Raw genomic sequence first — 20632 nt, 5'->3', positions numbered from 1 at the left:
ATAGATATTCATCTGTGGGTTTAAATCCCTTGTTAAACTCTGTGTAACCTCTCTCTTGTGACACTTCTCCCTCCAGGCATCCAGTCAGTTTCTCTGCGTTCTGGTCACTTTACAGTGCCGGTCTCTGTTTCCTTTTAGTGTCTTGACAGTTTTATTTGTTTAAAAACAGTCGTCCTATTGTCCTGCACTGATGTAGTGTCAGATGTTTTTCAAGACGAGGAAAGAAGGACTTTAATCACGCACTGACGAGGCCCGCGTGGTTGTAAACCTGTCGTGAAACTGAATAAATATGAATAAAATTATTAGATCATTTTTTCCAGCCTGTCATTTCATCTAATCTTCGCTCATGAGAAGCTCCAGTTTGTCAAAAAACAAACAAACAAACACAAACAAGAACAACAAAAAAACTCTCGATTTGGAAAACCTGCTCTTCTCCCAGGCAGAGGACACAGTGCCATGGATCACTGTCATTAGAGGTGTTGTGTTTGTTTTCACAGGACTGTGAGAACAACATTAGCAGCGTTTTCACTCAGAGGGATCCAGACACCCCGGTGTGACATCACGCGTGTTTTCAGGCAGGGTGCAGAAAGTCAAATCAACTCAGCGCACTTCCTACAAACTTTACGCAGTCTTTATCCAAGCAGAAAGCGCAGTGCAGGAATAATCTGCAACGTAGACATTCACAGCTCAGCAGCCAGGTTTTCTTTCAGGATGATAAATATGTTCATATAGTCTACCACGTAGCGCCAAAACTGAGTAAAACAAGCTGGAGGTTAACAAAAAGAGTCTTTATATACATATCATTTCTTAAACTAATCTTTTATTTTATCGCTTTTTTGTACAACAGAGGCTCCAATCATCTCAATGAATGTTTAAGGTAATTTTTGTGCATTAATTTCACAGTGACATTCAAACTCAGTTTAATTATGGGACAACATGACAACTGGGGGCCAGAAGTCACTTGACTTGGGAGTTAGTTATTTTATTTATTATTCAACATGTTTATTTTGGCTAACATCAGGGTATTTTAATGTGGAAAATTATGTTTTACCTGCATTTCTGCAGGTGGAAACGTTCACAGATTGATAGATGATTGATACATGGTGAGGAAAGTTTAGACTGAAATCTGCTCTTACACCTTCAGTAATTTTCATCCTTGCACCACGAGTGTTGAGTAAAAAGTTCGGAAACATATTTTGTCTCAGTGAGCCAGGTGTTATGTACCTGTCAGGGAGAAACTGTGCCGAGGCCCAGCAAATCCAGCTCTGAACGGTGCTTGGACGTCGGGCTCGGACTGCAGGACGCACAGCCTGCGCGCTCTAATCAAAGCGGAGCTGTGGCTGCAGATGAACGGATCAAACCGTCTCCTTGACAAGTGTTTCCAGTCGCTCAGTGGGTGTAATGCACGGGGTCAGTCATCCTGTATTTTTTTTTTTTCGGGAGCCTCTCTTCTCTTTTCCATAAAACCACACCTCCTCCTTCCTCGTCCAATGGTTGCTGGGCTTCGTCCTCTGCTCAGCCCCGGTTGGATAAAACCTGGCTCAGTGTTGGCTGCACACACACACGAGTCTGGACACACGCCGTATCACTCCACCAGAGTCCCATCATTTGGATAATATCAGAATATTTGCTGGGGGACGTTTTTTTATTTTGAGCTCCAACGTGGGAAGGTAAGCGCTCATTGAAACTGTTCAGAGAAATCCTGTTTTGTTAATGTGTGGATGTGGGGAGCAATCTAGTGAAATGTACTCTGAAATGATCCAAAAGCACTCGCTGGCGCTAGAGTCATCTAGGCTGAATATCGCTTTTGCTTTGGTGATACAAAAATGACACCAAATTGTTCTTAATTAGCTGTGACCCGGGTCCAGATAGGCGCAAAATCTGTTGAAGAACAGGAGAATAGTCATCCAGAATCACGGTATGGAGATCCTTCTTTCGTTCTTATTGCCCAAAAATGAGCTGAACACTAAATGATAATTTGTGGTGAACTTTCAGGAGTGAATCTGAGGTTGCAGATTAAAAAATAAGGCCGTGTAGCTTTTCCATCTTTGCTGCAGTAGCTTAGAATGAAGTCCTAAAATATACCAACGTGCTTGGCCCAGTGAGTTTATACTGTCTTGTTTTGGTGTATTCCATTTTTATTTCTTCCCATCTGATGTAGTTAAAATGTAAAATAGCTGCATTCACTTAATTCGACAATAAAAAAACAATGTCGACTGCGACCAGCCAAATAATATTAAACACCAGGCATTGTGAATAAAACAGAAACTACCAGACAGAAAACAGAACAGCGGGCTAAACATACTGGAGCAAACCATGTTCCTCAAATGGAAAAAAACACAAAAGATAAAACTGCAGACCACAAACATTAAATGTTACCTGATGAAAATATATTTTAACAGATCTGCAAGACACCGAAGCTAAGTTCAAACATCCTGCATGAAATCATGGTTCAAAATGTCATGTTAACCTACAGGCAATCGTTATTATTAAAAGGGGAAATGTATTCAACTAAGTAGAAGCTAAAACAATATTTATAGGTTTATTAGTACCATTTAAAAGGCGAGCACCATGTTTATAAAATCATGGAAATGGAGGAAGTTATGTTGTTTCCAACCTTTTTATTTTGGTCAAAAAATCAGACCTCATTAAAATGAACAAATTCACCCCAGTTAATGTTTTTATTTAATCTGATTTATTAGTGAGAATTCGATTGTTTTGTTACTATCATAATGATTTTTATACTACATTTTTGTTGGAACCAATTGAGAAATAAACTCATGTAAAATGTGTATTTTTTTTAAATATAAAATTTTCACCATCTATTCTTATTTGTTGTATTATAACAATGAGTTAGAGTAGAGTAGGTACTTTATTGATCCCACAGTGTGTTACAGCAGCAACAGAACAACCAAGATAACACCATAAGAACAGACACAACAGAACAGGACTTCATAGAAACACGGCAAAGAACACAACAGGACACAGCTGCTGTAACTTGCCGCCACTCGCGCGGCCCAACAAAGAACAGTTAGTCTTAAAATAAACAGTTACATAAAAGGCAACAAAGGTTAGAACCTATAGACACATGTAACGTCATCAGAACGTTACATTTTACAAAGTGGAACCGACTTTTTTAAAGTCATACTTTACAAACACTCAGGATAAATACAAAACCATTTTAAATCAGTGTGTATTAGGTTAACCCAGACAAGCATCGAGTCAAAAAGCTCAATTAGATCTGCCAGTGCGCAGTAGGATTTCTTTCTAGTCTAATCACAGTGTAAAAGTTATTAACGACAAACCAAAAATAAATCTGGACCAAACCAAGTGCTGTCAATCATCGGCTCTGACAGACAGCTAACAGTGTATGACAGTGTGACAGTCTGCTAATTATTTGGTTCATCCTGCGGTGCCACCCTGCGCGACCTGACAACACCTGACACGCTTAGATGCATTTTAACATGAAACTGCTCCATAACATTCAAATGAACAGTATATGGTTCTTCCCCTGTCCTGTCCTTTAAAACCAACCATGTAATACCTGTCCCTGATGTGAATGTAGAGCATGTCCCTGAGTCTCTGCATTACTGAAGTCAGTCTCATAGCGTTGCTCTTGTTGCTGTGCGCTGCATGGAGCTGGAAGTGTCCACGGTTCAGTCTGCAGACTGGAGAGGTGTGCAGCAGCTGAGCAGATGGAGGCTGTAAACGAGCCTCATATATGGCCAATAACAACTGCCAGCCACCGTATTTAGATTGAACATCTTTTAGTTAACAGTTAGGATCCTAAACATTTGCTGCATTCTGCCATTACATCCATTCTGTTTGAACAAAGACAGAGCAGCCACGTGATCTTCTCCACGAGTCCTTTAATTGATGTTTACTTGATACTTTGTGATTGGCTCATTTTAGGTTATAATTCCGTTTGATCACAGTCTTAGAGAATGATTGTCTCCCCAGTTTCTCAGGATTATTTTCCTCTTTCCACTTATCACACTGAAGTTCCATCATAATACATTTATTATTCCTTAGCTATCCCGGAGCCAAAATGTTAAACACTACTGGTTCTGATAATTATAAGGTGATTAATGAGACCAGTCCATCCTAATTACAAAGCGGTTAATGAAGGGAAAGCTGAGAGCAGAAGCAGCCATGTGGGTTGGCTGAAGGGGGAGAAGAGTTTTCCTAAATACTGATTATTAAATTGTAGTATTTCTACACAGACACAGACACACGTGCCTGTTCCATAGTTTAATAATAACTTCACATAAAAACACATGAATTCTCTGCTGCTTCAGTCACATCTCACTAACACATGTGCAGGTGATTTGAGCACAGTATCAACACCAGCTGAGTATTTGCTCTGCCTGAGCTCAGAGGCATCACACATGTGACAAACAGCCGGTTTCATGAAGCCATGTCCTCCTGCAGCGTGTGACCGCCGGTGCACTCAGGAGCACACTCATGCCACACGAGGCGGAACGAGGAGTAAGAACACTTTAACTGGGACAGTGTGTGGAGGAGAAAGTCACGTTCAGCTGGCGAAGCACGGGCCAAAACCTCAGGGATATGTCCAACAACACAGGAAGAGGTAAATACACAATACGAGCTGGATTGCTTCTCTAAACCAAGTGTGTTCCTTCTGCTGCTGCTGGCTCATCAGTTTACCTGAAGATAGCTGACGTTTCCCGACGTTAAGAGAATTTTTCTTTTGTCATGAGAATTGTGTCTGCAGTTTGAAAACCAACCCCGCATCCCCTTCCCCTACCCGCTGCCCCAGTGTGTAGTGGAAACATCTTGGTAACATTTGGTTACCTAATAAGCAGTAAATAAACAATTGATAAATGGGTTATAACACAGCATTATGCGCTGTAATTGTAAGCAGACATGTGTTTATTATCACTATTAGCCAAAGGTGGAAGCTGCAGGTCATTTAAAACATCCATAATAAACCACAGTTATAAAAATATTAACATGTGTCTTTACAAGAGAAGTTATAATTACGGACTAATACACATTTTAAAATGTCCTCATATGTGCTTCAAGCCTATGGTGTCTCATAAAGCATTTATTAAATGGAAAGTGTTACCTTATCAGCTTGTTCCTAGCTACGCGTTTACATGTAGGTGCATCAGTATTTATCCAGAATGAATGTGACACATTTGGAAACTTTTGGATCTCCAAACTAAAGTTTCACCGAGCAGTGCTTGGCTGTAGAGAACGAGTTTAACAACTGGTCCAAAAGTGGGTGAGTCACATTCATAGCTGTGGAAGTGACTCTCTGGATTCGGTCTTTCTAGTGCCTTCTTATTTTGTTGTCCTCTGGTTGTTGCGCCATAGCTGTGGAAGTGACTCTCTGGATTGGGTCTTTCTAGTGCCTTCTCATTTTGTTTTCCTCTGGTTGTTGCGCAGGATATTGAGTATGAATTAGATGACACTTAAGGCTGTGAGAAATACATCTAATAGGATACTGAGTATGAATTAGATGACACTTAAGGCTGTGAGAAATACATCTGAAACGACCCTCCTGTGGTCAGAGGAGCTGGGTCAGTCATGGAGCAGCAGGACCCTCAAAGCTTCTAGCTATATATATATCTATCTGTCTGTCTGTCTGTCTGTCTATCTATAGTGTTGTCCTGTTGACTTCACGCTTTGTTTTTCGGTGTGCGCGCGGTGTCTGTGCGCGTACCTGGGCGCTCATCCCCCCTCCTGGGGGGCTGCTCCACTTTAATATCCTGCAGGTTGATGAAGCTTGGCGGGGAGATTTTTTTCCACACTCCGCTGGCAGCGTTAATAGAGGCTCCCCCTCCCTCCCTCGGCCTCGTCCGGCCGCTGTTTGATGTGGAAATCAAAGCTGGGAAAAGGCAGAAAGAGCGAAGTGACTCAATGGGTTAAATTAAAAGCGTCGCTGTTCTTGCAGAGTCACCACCGTGCAGTCTGCAGAGACGATAGCGGAGGCTGCTGGTGTTTTTCTGCTGGTGTTGGTTGTTATTTTGCAGGAGCATAGATCTGACACACACACAAAAAAATCTTCCATCCCATCCATATTTTGCATTTATGATGATCAAAGATGACAGTGTCGATTTCTTACATTTTTATTTTCCATATTCTGTTGTAGCTAATACACTGATTTCACAATATGTTGAGCGTGTGTTTAAATGGCATCAGCCATAAATGATCTACTTCATAAGAACGTGTTGGTGTTATATTAGTGCACAGCACAAATAACATCTTATATTAGAAAGGAAGAAAGGCATATATGTGTACATACATGAAAATGACCATTGCGTATTATACATTCCTCCAAAAACATGAGTAATGATGTAATTATAATAAATAACTTCCTTTACTTAATTTAAATATTTGATATAAAACTGTACAATGTGTTTCACAGCAGATGAAAAATACCGATAAAAGACAAAATATATATTGAATTGTTCCACATGTTTTTTTAATCATTTTAATTAGTTTCAGTTATAAGGACAATCAAAGTTATTGTAATTTCTTTCTATAATTTCTGAGCACAAAGTAACACCCAGTCCCCTTCAGTGCAGCCAACTGAGCCTCATGGTTCAACCAGAACAACAAAGTAAATACGAGTTGTGACAATAAGCCTGTAGGTGTTATTTATATCAAGCTAATTAGCCTGAGAGTGATCAGTCAGTCAATCATCACTTTAAAAGTATGAGCTTTGCTAATAGATAGTGGCAAAATTAACAATCCATGAGTTGAGTATTATCTTTACTGTGTTACTTTTTCATTGTGATTTCAGGTGTAACTCATGCTGAATATTTGATCTAATCATTTTCCATAAAACTGGGATCCACTGAACCTAAATAAAATATTATCACTCTATAGGAATGACAGTGAGAGCAAAACAGACTTGAATTGCTTTAAATATATTTAAATAAATCATCTTTCCTCTCCATAACTTTCAACCTTGTTTGTTCGCTGCAGTGAAGCTTTGTTTCTTTTCAGTGCTTTACTTCTTTATGTTAAACAGCTACAATTTGTTGGGGCATTTACAAAATGGAATAATGGAAAAAAGGAATAATTCTCCTCTGTGTTTCAGTTACCTTACCATAATTTAAATAAAATCTCTTAAGATGCCCGAGACTACAGCATTAACACATGAAAACAAGCTGACAAGTTTTTACTCTTTTTTTTTTTTACAGCTACTTTTCATTCTCACGTGCAACATTAAATTAGTCAGTGAGTGAAACATGCATTTCTTACAGATGCTGTGTGCTTGTGTCCACACGTCTGAGATGGGAGCACTGTGTAAGCAGCGCATCACTACCTACAATCTGTGTATATTATAATTTTGTCAGCACATTTGGTGGTAATACAACACAAACCAATGTGTGTGTGTGTGTGTGTCCAGGTTTGTCCGACATTTCTATGGTGATGTGAGCATGTCTCAAGTCTCAGGTTCCTTGACATTTATGAGCGTTCATCCCCCCTCCTCCCCCAGGTCATGGGGGTCTTAACCAACTAGGTGGAATGTTTGTTAATGGCCGTCCACTTCCGGAGGTGATCCGGCAACGCATCGTGGACATGGCCCACCAGGGGGTTCGGCCTTGTGACATTTCCCGGCAACTTCGAGTCAGCCACGGCTGCGTCAGCAAGATCCTGGGCCGGTTAGTACACCAACAAGCACCTCACTCCACTTCCTGTTGCTGGTCATCAGCCTGTCTGTGCTCTTTGACCTCTGAAAGTTTGTTTCATCATAAGGGACACTTTGGATTCTTAACTAATGACAGAAATCTTTTTTCTGCCTTGACTTAAACATAATAATCCTTTACGTCCCCCTTTCCCTCAGCTACTATGAAACAGGCAGCATCAAGCCTGGTGTGATCGGTGGCTCAAAGCCCAAAGTGGCCACCCCAAAAGTTGTGGAGAAGATTGCAGAATACAAGAGACAGAATCCCACCATGTTCGCCTGGGAAATCAGAGACAGACTACTGGCAGAGGGCGTGTGTGATAGTGACACAGTGCCCAGCGTCAGCTCCATTAACAGGTGAGAAACTGATTTATCTGGAATCAGGTTAGAGGCACAAATATGTTTTTGTAGAGCACGGGTTGATATGTGAGTGGAAATGAGCACAACACAATCAACATCTTTTCACCAATAATGTTTCATTACACATTTCTTGAAGGCACAAGAGAAACTGTGATATTCCTGAACTTTTCCTTGTGCATCTTTTTTCTCTAATCATATGCCGACATTATGGCAATGTTGATACCCACCGGATAACACTTAAAGATTGTGTCAAATGTTGAGTTATTGTTTTTGTTTCAGGATAATTCGAACAAAGGTCCAACAGCCGTTCAATCTTTCTCTTGATGGAAAAGGCCTGAGTCCAGGAACAACCCTAAGTAAGTCTAACAAACACACCCACAACGACGGTTACATATCATCATTGTCCATCTCGCCAAGCATTATCATGCGACACTGCAGGATTAAGGTTAAAGAGGATGCTCTTTGCACTGTCAAATTAAGCTCGTGACCTTGTTGTAACTGGTCATTGAAATGTACAGTATAATTCTGGCTTTCTGTCTCAAGTCTTTTTGTTTTTCTTTCTCTCTTAGTCCCCAGTTCGGCAGTCACCCCTCCTGAGTCTCCACAGTCGGACTCTTTGGGCTCCACCTACTCCATCAGTGGCTTGTTGGGTATCCCCCAGCCCAGCACTGAGGGAAAAAGGAACCATGATGACAGTAAGAATCAGATTAAATGAAGAAGACACCACAAGTTGGTGCAAGTTTATTTTGTTACAGTGCAGGGAAGCAAATCTATCAGATGGGTATCAGAGTGAAAGATGGAAGAGATGATTGGTGACAAAACCAGAGAACTTACCCAAACCTTACCCAGAACCTTTGATTTCTAACTCACAAGTATGTATAAGCATTACACACACTTTACTCACAGCTAGGCCTCAGCTAGTGCAATGTCATTTCAGATATGTTTATTCCAAGCCTAAAGCAATTCACAAACATATAAAGATAATCCTCATGTACAGCTTCTATACTTGCCCCTTGGCTTGAAAGAGAAACACATTATGTTTGGATAGTTGCTAATATGATTGTAAGGTTAAATGGTTAAAAGGTCATTTATTAATGGAGCTGTTAGATTTTTTTTGCACAAATTTGGGAGCAGAATTATTATTTAGAGTTTCACCACACACATCACATCATCTCCCCCCTCTGTCCTCCTCTGTGTCTCTCAGGTGATCAGGAGAGCTGTCGGCACAGTGTGGACTCTCAGGGCAGTGGGGGCGTTCCAAGGAAACAGATGAGAGTGGATCAGTTCTCCACAGCTACGCAACATCTGGACTGTGGGTTTGAGCGTCACCACTACCCACCAGACTCCTTCAGTTCAGCCTCCAGCAGCAAGACGGAGCAGGTAGCAGCACATAACAAAAAAATAGCATTCAATATATCATGAAATACTTCTCCAGAAGTAATCAGTACTTAAATACAAGTCCAAAGGGAACATAATCATGTTTAGATATACATTTCTTTGTCTTGTTTTCTTTTTTTTTCATTTTAGATTTGCTTCTGTACTATTTGAAACTATTAGCAAACAAATTTACTTCTGCATTTGTGCTTTGGCTTGCGCACAGGCAAATTTATTTGTTCCACTTTCCTTCAATAACTAATCCCTGTTTATCATCCCAAGACTTTGTACCCGTTGTCCCTCATCAATGGCAGCCTAGATGAGGCCAAGACCAGCCTCTCAACATCCAGCTCTGCCATTGGACGGAATCTGACGGCGCACCAGAGCTATACCATGGTGACTGGTGAGACTCTTAATGTTACATGATGCCCTTCGACCTCTTTCAGTCACATGGCATAAAGTTGAAGCCCTCAACATGCTGACCCTGGCCATCAGCATCTGTTACACAGTAGTGTAGCAGTGTCCTTGAAACCACTCACTCTTTGTTTGTTTTTAACATTTAACTCATTTGTTTTTGTTCTAGTCATGTTCACCCTTTGTTGTCATTTTCTCACCCACCTGCCCCATTGCTGCACACTGGCTGTCACCACCTCAGAGCCCCTACAGGCCCTGCCACTCTGTCTAAAACAAGAAATGTCCCCAGAAGTGACCAGCACAAGCTCTTCCCCAAACATGATAACATCTAACCTGGCGTTCGTCGAGCTGCAGACGCTGCAGAAACCGGTGTCAGTTAGCAGCAGCTGCAGCAGTTCCAACCATTTCCCCAATGCCTTCAACTCATTCTCCCATCATGCACCAGTTTATGGGCAGTTCAGCAGTCAGTCTATCATATCAGGTAATGCAGGCATCCATCTCATTCATGTTCACACTCGCAGAATCACAGCATCTTGTTCTATATAAATATTAAATGCTCACTATTCACACCAAAGGCACTAAAACTGCAAATATGTTTTAGCAATTTTCCTTAAATAAGAATAAAAAATGTTGCTGATTAATTTTCCGATGATCATTTAAGCTCTAACTGGGTGTAAATCATTCACCGCAAAATAAAACCTCTTAGCCTCTCATAGCTATTACAAATATAAAATAGTATCTTTGATCTTGATGTTCTTGTGCGTTTTCAGGGCGTGACATGGTGAGCTCCACTCTGCCAGGCTACCCACCTCACATCGCCTCCCCCGCCCAGGCAGGGTACTCTTCCTCTGCCATCACAGGCATGGTAGCAGGTAAGGAGCTCACATATTACCAAAAACAGAACAAATAGAAAGAAAATACAAGTCAAATGTACAATTTCATCAATGGAATGAATGAGAGAAAGTAAAGAGAAGGTAGAGAGAAGGTAAAAGGGAGGGGGGTAATGGAGGAAGGAGAAAAAGGAATAGAGAAAATACAGGCTTGTAGTTTAACTGGGAAACAGGCTGAGTTAATAAGTAGACTCGCCTGGGTGGTGAACTGTGTTGTGCATGTGTGTCTGTGTGTGTGTGTGTGTGGGTGCACATGGGCCCAGGGGGTACAAGGGACAGGCTGGGGGTTCCGCCCTGCTGCCCACACCGCCTCCACCCAGACACCTCTGACCACACATCGCCATGGGAACCAGGGGGCCCGGGAGGGAGACGCCAGGATGGGTGGAGGGGGTGTAAAGTTTGGCTATGAACGAAGAGGAGGAGGTCTTTGTGGTGTGTGTGTGTACGTACATATAAAACGTGTGTGTCTGCATCAAGATGCCTGCGTATGGCTAGAAAGAGAGAGAGAGGGAGGGAGAGAGAGAGAGAGAGTGTGATGTCCCTTTTTTATTTGAAGTCTGCCCTCCGAAGCGCGAAATGAGAGGGTCTGATTTATTATTTTTCGGGTGGGCTCGCTGTGAGGAAGCGTTGATACACAATTACTGAGTGAAAGGAAGGGGGGTTAGGACAGGAGGAAGAGGAGGAAGTGGGGAGCTCAGGGATTCATTCCAGCCAACATAATTACCAATTAGATATTGGAATGTAAAAAAAAAAGAGTAAAGAAAGGGAGTGCCAGAAATCAGGAAGTGTAGGACGACGAGAGGAGGAGGGGATGTTTCAGAGGGCAGAAGCTGAGCAACGAGAGGTCGAGTGCTGGAGAAAGAGGGCATGCATGCACCACTAGGCCAAGGGATTTTACCCTCAGTCATCCACCTGCACCACATATTAATGGTTTACAGGCTGCACTAACTGTTGGTGAATTATGAGCTAAGGCTGATCTGATGCTGGCACACAGACAAGCAAAGCAAGCTCCTAGTGATGTCTTAGCTGTGCCTTTAAATGTTGTTTTTGCTGCTTTGATGTATGTTTTTTTATGTGGATATGAGCATTTGAGGAGGTTTTTTACTCTCTTGCAGCAGGTGCAGACTACACTGGTCAGTCCTATAGCCATTCACCGTACACCTCCTACAGTGAAGCATGGAGGTTCACCAACTCCAGCATATTGGGTGAGTGAGGACACACTGACAGTGTGTGAGTGCCTGTGTGTGCTGCATTTCTGTTGTTTGTTTACTGCTGACAACCTCTTGCATCTTGTGCCTTATCTCTGACTATATTTGGTTTTAATATAAAGTACTGAATGTGACCTTCACAGTAAAAAACAAATTATTTAGGTGTTGAAATGATGTTTAGCATCTGCATAAGTGTAGAATTTTGAAAAATTCACTTCTACTGACCTGATTTACAAACGTGTCACGACTAGAATTTAAATGAACAACCTCCAGGAAGTCTCATGCAAAATGCCTCAGTCACATCATATAATGCAGGTTCGTCCTCTGTAAGTCACACCGTTAACATACTCTAGGCATCTATTTCGCCACTTTTTTTAACTACACAAGGATGGAAAAGGTGCAGAAAATAAAATCAATATAATATCAAAACAATTACAAACTAATACTAAGAATGGATAAAATACTTTAAAGGAGGCATATGATTAACAAAGATGCTTCTTTCAACCAAATAACAATCAGACACTTCTGTATAAATTCCTTTTCCCCCAAAATATGAATGCTTTCATTCCCATCTGTGTTCCATACTGTACATTTATTAATGTGGCAACATATTAATGCGGTACAGTCCAAGCCACAGTAAATCAAGCAGTCAGTATTCCACCTGATTTTGAGGACACACAGTACTTGTCTTAGAGTCTGAGCTAATGATTACAAGACCAGCTTGCAGCAATTTGTTTCATTAGGACAGATGTAGAGATGAAACTGAAAACAAAATGCTTTATAACTTAAAAAATATACATATTTAGATGGTATATCTAGACTATGAAGGTCTTTTCATTAGCATTAAGGCATGTCAGGCAAGTTTGAGCTGATATCGCCTCCACTCTGGTTAGAACCGAAAAGTCATGAGTGAGGTTTTGGATCAGTCAAAGGACAAACAGTCTCATCTGCTCACACTTTCAGCTCATACATCTGCTGTAAAAGCTTTACTTTAATGGTAGATGAAAGCCTGATCCATCCTCCAGTCCTGAAGACCTCCATGTGTGTCTCCCCACATAGGTTCACCTTACTATTACAGCTCAGCCTCCCGCACCGCCCCGCCGTCTGCAGCCGCCTACGACCACCTCTAGTCCGTGCTGTATGGACAAACTGTGTGCTGACGAACCTGGCTCGACCCAGACCATGACTGGAGACCCTTACATCAGCTAACACATCTGAATGCAGACCAAGGCATGAAACTCAGACTTGGATGTGAACTTGAGGTTGTGTTAATGAACCAGCAAGGCATTTTTTTAACACCCTTTCATGGCCTACCACAACTCCTATTTATTTATTTCTCGGCACCTAATGTACCATTTCCCAGGGTGACACTGACTTGTGCACGTTTACACATTGTTAACACCGATCTCCTCCCAGGGCCTATTTCCAGAGACTCAGTCTGACACCTCACATCAAGGCCCACATTTTCAGTGACAGAGCTCTTTAACACTGTTTCGGCCAAAGACTCCTTTTTCTGCACATCTGCAACTTGACTCCAGCGACTAGGGATATGCAACTTCCTCACACTGAACTATGCCTCTTGATCTGTGTCTGCTTGGAAATAAATTTTGTGATTTGCTTTTGCTGTAAATTCAGATTATAAGAGCCTTCCTGTAGTGAAAATAGATTCAAGGATGACACATTAAATCACAGTTACAACAAAATGTCCACATATGCCCCTTAAAGACAATTAATGTATCTGTCTAGCAATATGTACATACTGTAAATGACGAAGTATTCATGGGGAAGGAAGTGATGCAGTTTTACTCAGAGAATAACTGAGGACAGTTTGGCTACTGAAACCAACAAGGCTTGAAATACATTTGTTTTAATTCAAATACATTTAGTTTGTTGTCATGCTGATGTTCTGATGTTTGGTAAAAACTGTGACTATTTTTTCTTATACTGTTATTAATATTATTGCAGATGTACTGTAAATATTGAATTTCTAAAAAAAAATTATTTTAATTAAAGCATGACAAATGTTTTCCTGCTTTCACTGTTGTTTTTCTGATTTCTAATGTACATTTTTTTCTGTAAATAACTGAAGTATGGGTATGACAGTAGCTATATTTCTTATGGTAATGTGTGTCTTAAAAGCATATAAAGGTCTCACGAAAAGGCAGCTGCTGGAATTCATGAGATGAAAGTTATTATTATTATTATTATTATTATTATTATTATTAATTATTATTATTATTATTATAGCCAGGTACTTAGATGCTCCTGGTCAGCTGCTTAACCTGAAATGTTGCAAATTTTTTGCAACTCTCAGCATTTTAAAAGGACGAAATCAATGATCCTGAAGACACACATCTGTTTAATTTCTTTTTTTATTTTCTGCATCATGTAGTTTTATTTGCAATTATTTCATCCCTCTTTGCAGCCTCATTATTGCAGTGCGTTAACGAGGCCACGGTTCGGCGGTGCCGCGGCCCACCTGGTGCCACCACGTGGGACACCACCCGCCAAGATGATGGAGAGGGAGGCCGTGCGCGCCCTGAACGAGGCCTATGTGGATGTTTAGGCTCCCGCTCAGGCAGCTACATATACACACCACATATACTATGAAATGTAGATCTGTAATAATTTTAATCTTTTTTAGAAAATCTATTTTTACTATTAGTTTTTACTATTTCCTATGTAGTTACTGTTTTTTTTATATTTTTCTTTATTACCAAATGTTTGTCTATACAGTAACATTTCTATTTAATTTACAGTTTTTTTGTTTATTCTCCGTTCTTGTTTACTTACCAGAATTTCCTATTAAAAACACATTTTTCTTTTCTATGTTTTGTTTTCATACCTTTTCTTAAATGAACCTTAACCTTAAATTAACCTTGGGATCTCTAGTAGTAGGGAAACTTGCACATGAACTTGATTCAGCTTCTGTTTTGGGTTCTATTCCCTTCTGTGGGGGTGATGTTTATTAGACTGTAAGCTCTGCAGAGATCTTCAGCTCCCAAACCCTCTGTGAGGTACATGGTCTAATTCAACATTATAGAAGCCTTTGGGCCTAATTACCTTTAGAATCAGGCTGCATGAAAACATTTGCCTGACTTCTAATACAGTCATATAAAGTGGCCGTTCAGTCAGAGCGGTATCTGTCTGCTGATGAAAAGCCGTCCTGGCATATTTCCGCTTACATTGTGCACGTCTCTTTCTCTGTCTCTCCAAGCCTTCACTCTGCTCACATTTCACTGTTTTCCTGACTCACCTCTTTGAATCCCTCTTCTTGTATGTGCACGCAGCATACTTCCCTGTAAACTTTAAACAATAGCTGCACTTCATCCCATTGTTGTCCAAGTGGCCTGGCCCACTCCAGACAGCCCATCAACCGACTGGACACTCATTCTTTCCAGTTCCCTGCTCAGGCATCCAGAAACACACACATCCATATACATTCATACATACAGAGGAGCTTTCAAGTGGATTTGCCTTAGAGGGACATGGCAAACCTTTTAAGTGAATCCAGGTTCAGATTGCTCAGCCAACTGACGGCTTGCCTGAAAAATAATGGCAGCAAACGTTAAACATTAACAGTCTTGCTGCCAAAAGAGTCAAAAACAAAACATTACACTGCTATACACAAGGCACAGGAGAAATAACTTCTGTCTGCCCCTCTCTCTGGGCCTATTAGTGAGGAGCTTTCGGGCCACAGTGCTTGTGGTAATGAGCCCAGCAGCACAATACAGGCACCAGGCCGGAACAACTGAGGGCAGACAAAGCTGGCAGGACGGGGCGACGGGGACTTACTACATTTAACACACAGCCATACTAACACTGCCTCCGTCCATGTGTGTATGATGGAGAGACAAATCTGTGAATGTGTTTGTGTGATATAATAGTGTGTGTGAGTGTGGGGGAGAAGACGTGTCCCATTACCATTATGGGGACAAACTAAAAAAACAGAATGGGGGCCCCTGGAGAAACTGCTGCCAAAAAGGCAGCAGAGGAGTGTGTGGCAATCAGTGGGATGACGGGTCAGGGTTGTCCTGCGCCAGTCATGTGGAAAGTTCTCCACTTATCTCTAAGCCCGAGACACCACTAACCAATTCAGCCCAGCAAAGAAGTATTATGTAGGCTGACAGAATTTGCCTATCCAAATGAGTTGCAGAACACACCGGTGTTTCAAACTGTGAATGGCAGCACTGCTGTGTTAGAGGCCCTTGAGGAAACCCAGATTGTACAAGTAAACCTATCACCTTGCTTATTAATGGTCGTGAACAAAGCGTAGCTGATTATCCTTTGTGGTCTTTTTATACTGAACCATCCTTCTTTTTGAATCTCCTACAATTATTTTGGAGAGCTTTCTTTGTGTTCATTTTGCTGCCAGTGTAACTAAAGGAAGCCAAAATGCTGCATCTGAAATAGCTGTCCAGGTAAAGCTGGCACTATCTGACCTACTTGTTTGGCAAATCACAACAGCTATAAACACTTTTACGGCCATGCTAGTGGCTCTTTGAGGTTGTGTGACACAGCAGTGCTCTGACTTTAATGCTCATAACAGTATGTTAACATGCTTACGGTGACAATGCAAGCATACTACTGTATATAACTACAGGTTTTTGTGGGTAATAGGTCAACAAAGTTAGAGCTATGTGCTTAATTTACATTTTGTCAAGCTGCTGTTTCTAGGGGTGAAAAATGAAACTTCAAGCTAAGCATCCGAGAGCTGTCAAGACTTCGCTAAAAGCCGTAAGTATCAATGGTGCCTCTACGAAAAGTCACGCAGTCAAGAAACTCACTAGGATTCATTATGTGGACACCATGCATATCTCTGCTAAATTGCATGGTCAATCCATCTTACAGTTGTAGAGATATTTCAAAGTGGTGGCCAAACTGACTGACCAACCAGCGTTGGAACGCAAATGTTGATATACTGTAAAACACTTTGTTATCATGGGCCAAAATAAAAGCCTAAGAACACCTGAGCAGACTTCAAATGACAACACCTTCCTCGAATTTCAAGACGCTATCTAATCTCCTCCATCTCTAACCATAACGCACCTGGAACAAATGTGGCAGTCAAACACACAAAGTGGTCAAACAGAGGGTGTTTCTGTGTAGGGACAGGATGAGCCCTGTGTCAGAGCGGCCTATTAAACTACACACAGGCCCTGAAGGCAGGAAGCTACTATTGACTGGGAGACATCAAGAAAAACACACCTTTGAAAGCACACACAGCACACACACTGAACACTATACACACACAATGAGGTGGATAAAATCTGTCAGGTATCAAGTACTGCCCTGAGGGAGAGGGTTGACCTGCGGAGGCCAGGGGAGTCAAACACCCAACTGACAAATAGCTCATTCAACATCACATACACATCTCGATTATACTGATTTATCCCTGACTGGCACATAGTAGATGAACTATTACTTAGTAAAGAAAGAAGAGATGCATATATTCAGAGATTTGGAGTTGATACAGGGTTAAAACTGATTCCTGTCTTGAGGTAAGATGGAGGAGATTAGTTCACAAGCATTCTTGCTCTTGCTCTATATGTCACATTAACTCATGGATCTCCAACTTTTCCCATCTGGTATGTTTGCCCTGCATCTTAAAAGCCACTGAGTTTGTGCCCGGTGAGTGTTGTCAGAGGTAGAAGTGTGTGTGAAACAGGAGAGGGCAAAGAGAGGTCATGCGTTGAAATGCCCTTAAGCAAGACACTTGCCTTAACTCTTTCAATAAATGTAGATTATTAATCAGAGGTTCAAGGGCAGTCCACGTCCCTAACATGCACACCTTTCGGCCAACCGCGTACATATATGTCCCCATTCCTGACCCAGCCACTTTTGTTTCTTCGATAAACCCTCCTTCACTGCTCTCTATTTTCAGACTCCCTTCCTCTACAGTCTTGCTTCTCTGTAGGGGATCTGCTGAGCTCGGAGCAGCGCAAGTTCCTTAGAAGGCTCCAACAAACCATTGACCACCATCATCACGACTCCAGCATGTCATGTATAAGCACAGATACATCACATCCACTCTGAGTTATCTCCCTCAGTCCCTGGCTATGCCCCTCACCAAGCGTGGTACTAGCCAGTGAACAGGCTTCTCTTCTACAGAAGCAAGTGTTTATGAGAGGGTTATGAAGGGCCAGCTGTGATGAAACCGAAAGAGTTATTCATGTTTGGACTGGGTCTTGTTGGCAAATGTCTTTTTATGAATCTGGCCATGACTAAAGTCGCAAGTTTGGGATAGAAAGGGCAGGAAAAGTTTGAGGGTTTTTTCAAGATTACTCATTTTTTGAAATCAAGTTTCAACAATAAAAAAAATATCACTTCCACTCAAAAGGAAAATTACACTGATACAGAAATGGAATATATGGAGTGTGTTTGGCTCTATGAAAAAACAAGAGTGGTACAAATGGACTCTAAGAGCAGGAGAGAATAAGAGTGGAGATAATGTCTCAGTAAAAGAGGCGAATGAAGTCTGAGCGGAAAAACGTAACTCCTGATAGGACCACAGAGAGACTTTAAGGGCCCTGGATGGAAAGAGCCACATCATAGCAGCAGGAGTCAAGAGCAGAAGCTGGAGACAGACACAGAGGAGGGGGAGGACACCAAGAGGGAGACAAAAAGATGTTTTTTTTTCAATAGCCAGAGTGGGAGAAATCAAGTGTTAGTGCAGATAAGAGATAAAAAGTAACAAGTAGAGCGTGCGAGGCATCTGCAGCAGATGGAGAATGTGCATCAGGAGAAGCATTGAGGGCAGAAAAAAAATCCCAGGGATGAATGTGAGGGTCTACAGTGCAGTTTATGTTTGTTGGCAGTGTTTGCAGGTGTTTGTGGCTTGTGTTTACTGAGCATTTCAAAGCCACTGTGGATGTTAAGCAATTTTCAAAGCAACACTGTGTGTGAGGGGGAGGAGAATAGAAGAAAAAGTGACCTTACGTGTTGGGGTCTTTTTTGGAGCCCATGCTGGACAAGCCTCTAATGATCACAACTTGAGATTTTGCCTTTTTTAATTACCCACCCAGGCCTGACTGAGTCGCACAAAGCTTGAGAATGGGGTGGCACAGATGGAACAAAAACAGGCAAATTCCTTGGGAAAGGTGCCCTCTGAACCCTGCAGCTAATGCAACCCCTGCTGCTCAAGCTGCTCATTATTGTTGTTAGAGAGGAGGAGAAGGATGGCACTCCACAACAAGGCCACCACAACTGCTGAAGTCATGGTCCACAGGCCATGTGAGAAGAGCTTTTGGTCAAGAGCTCTTCTGTGACGCCAGCACCAAACGAGCATCTTTAGCACAGATTGTGGCCCAGAATGTAATGCATTATTATGAATTCAATTTGATCTGAAACACAAGAGCTGCCTAACATTTTCTCACAGGCCTGGGAGCATGTAGGTTAACAGAGATGGAGTCACCTTTCAGTGTGCCGGGCCGCTGCTCCTGCCCCACTTAAAGGTGCTGGGATGGCCCCTGGCCTCTGTCACTCATGTGATCCATCAGTCATCCTCATCTGCACAATCTGACTTTATCTTAATGAGCTGTTGTTATTGCTGTGAATAAATGGAGACTGCTTCCATTCAGAGGACAACAAGATGAGCATTATCACGTTAACTAAGCATCACAGTTGATCAGTCAGAGGCTCCTGATGTCTGCCTGTCCAGGAGAGGAAACCTACAGGATGAACATAAAGCCTCAGGTCTAACAAAATGTCCAGCGCCATGACCCACTGTGGACATCCACACAGGACAGTGTGTTGTCTGGGTTTTCTATTTTGTAAATTGTTTTAATACTTTACTTTAAGCACATTTCCACATCAAACTAAAAGACTGCACATTGTAATAGTCAGTTATGTACAGTGGCTTTGAAAATGATTGTTCTTTGCTGAATGTTTTGCACATTTTGCATGGTAGAGCTCATTTTAAATCTAAAATACTACAATTTTTGTCCATGAATTTACATTTAGTAGCCCATGATAAAGTGAAAATCTAAACTTAAAGATAACAACTGAATTCCAAACACTTAAACCAAAACATTTTATTTTTCTCCAAAAAAAAAATTACACATTTTGGAAATGTGAACGACACATGTAATAGTGACATTCATGTCGGCTTAATTAACAATTTATACACAGTATTCAAAATAACAAAAGTGCATTTAGAACTTATTTTAATAAAACAACTGCCATCTTTTCCCCCGCACTTACACACGAATGCCCTGTACTACAGCACCCTCTTGTGGTTTACATTTTAAAAACCAATATTTGTGCTCAAACAAAAACATGAAAACAAAAAGTAAATAAATTAGGTACAGACATTTCGAGTCATTCAGTAAACAAATCAGGTTCTCCCCTCAGACCTGAACGACTGACAGTTTGGGATTCCCTGAGGTTTATTTTTGGTAAAAGTGCAAAAGATAAAAAAGAAGAAAAAATCTAAAACATGTGACTCTGGCATTTCCCTGCGTCTTAGTTCTTCCAAAAACTAAAAAAATTAAAGCCCCAGTAGCTCTCAGATCTCTTTGTTCCTCCGAGGAATGATGGGCCTGCGATACGTCCGTCTTTCAGAGATGTTGCGTTTGACTTTGATCACTGTCGGGGGAGCCATCTCCAGCTCCAGAGACGGACTGGAGTAGGACTTTTTCAGCCTGCCTTCCTCCTCATCTTCCTCTCCCACAGAGTCTGCACACATGACTTTATCAAACAGGTTCAGGTTAGTGGCGCTCAAC

General features: G+C 41.5%; 2 protein-coding genes across 6 annotated transcripts in view; one reads left to right on the top strand and one right to left on the bottom strand.

Moving 5' to 3' along the window:
- Window positions 1–1591: 1591 nt before the first annotated feature.
- On the top strand, window positions 1592–13796 carry pax8 (paired box 8). Of its 5 annotated transcripts, none has more exons than XM_020600899.1 (12): window positions 1592–1670; window positions 4432–4591; window positions 7499–7640; window positions 7823–8020; window positions 8303–8379; window positions 8593–8718; window positions 9228–9403; window positions 9680–9800; window positions 10053–10292; window positions 10582–10683; window positions 11817–11906; window positions 12969–13796. In XM_020600899.1, exons 2-12 carry the CDS (start codon window positions 4570–4572, stop codon window positions 13037–13039), a joined length of 1365 nt encoding a protein of 454 aa, XP_020456555.1. In that variant the 5' UTR covers window positions 1592–1670; window positions 4432–4569; the 3' UTR covers window positions 13040–13796. The 5 variants fall into 5 exon arrangements, with proteins under 5 accessions (XP_020456555.1, XP_020456554.1, XP_020456557.1 ...); XM_020600898.1 differs by having other exon boundaries at window positions 7475–7640; XM_020600901.1 differs by lacking the exon at window positions 10053–10292 and having other exon boundaries at window positions 7475–7640.
- Window positions 13797–20415: 6619 nt separating this feature from the next.
- Window positions 20416–20632, bottom strand: part of LOC109960626 (PH and SEC7 domain-containing protein 3) — a 5527-nt gene continuing 5310 nt past the window's right edge. The window contains exon 13 of the mRNA XM_020600851.1: window positions 20416–20585. Within this exon, the coding sequence (XP_020456507.1) occupies window positions 20416–20585 (170 nt within the window). The remainder of the gene's footprint in view (window positions 20586–20632) is intronic.

Source organism: Monopterus albus, unplaced genomic scaffold, assembly GCF_001952655.1.
Source record: "Monopterus albus unplaced genomic scaffold, M_albus_1.0 scaffold49.1, whole genome shotgun sequence".
NCBI lineage: Eukaryota > Metazoa > Chordata > Actinopteri > Synbranchiformes > Synbranchidae > Monopterus > Monopterus albus.
This window is presented reverse-complemented; position numbering and strand designations above follow the sequence as displayed.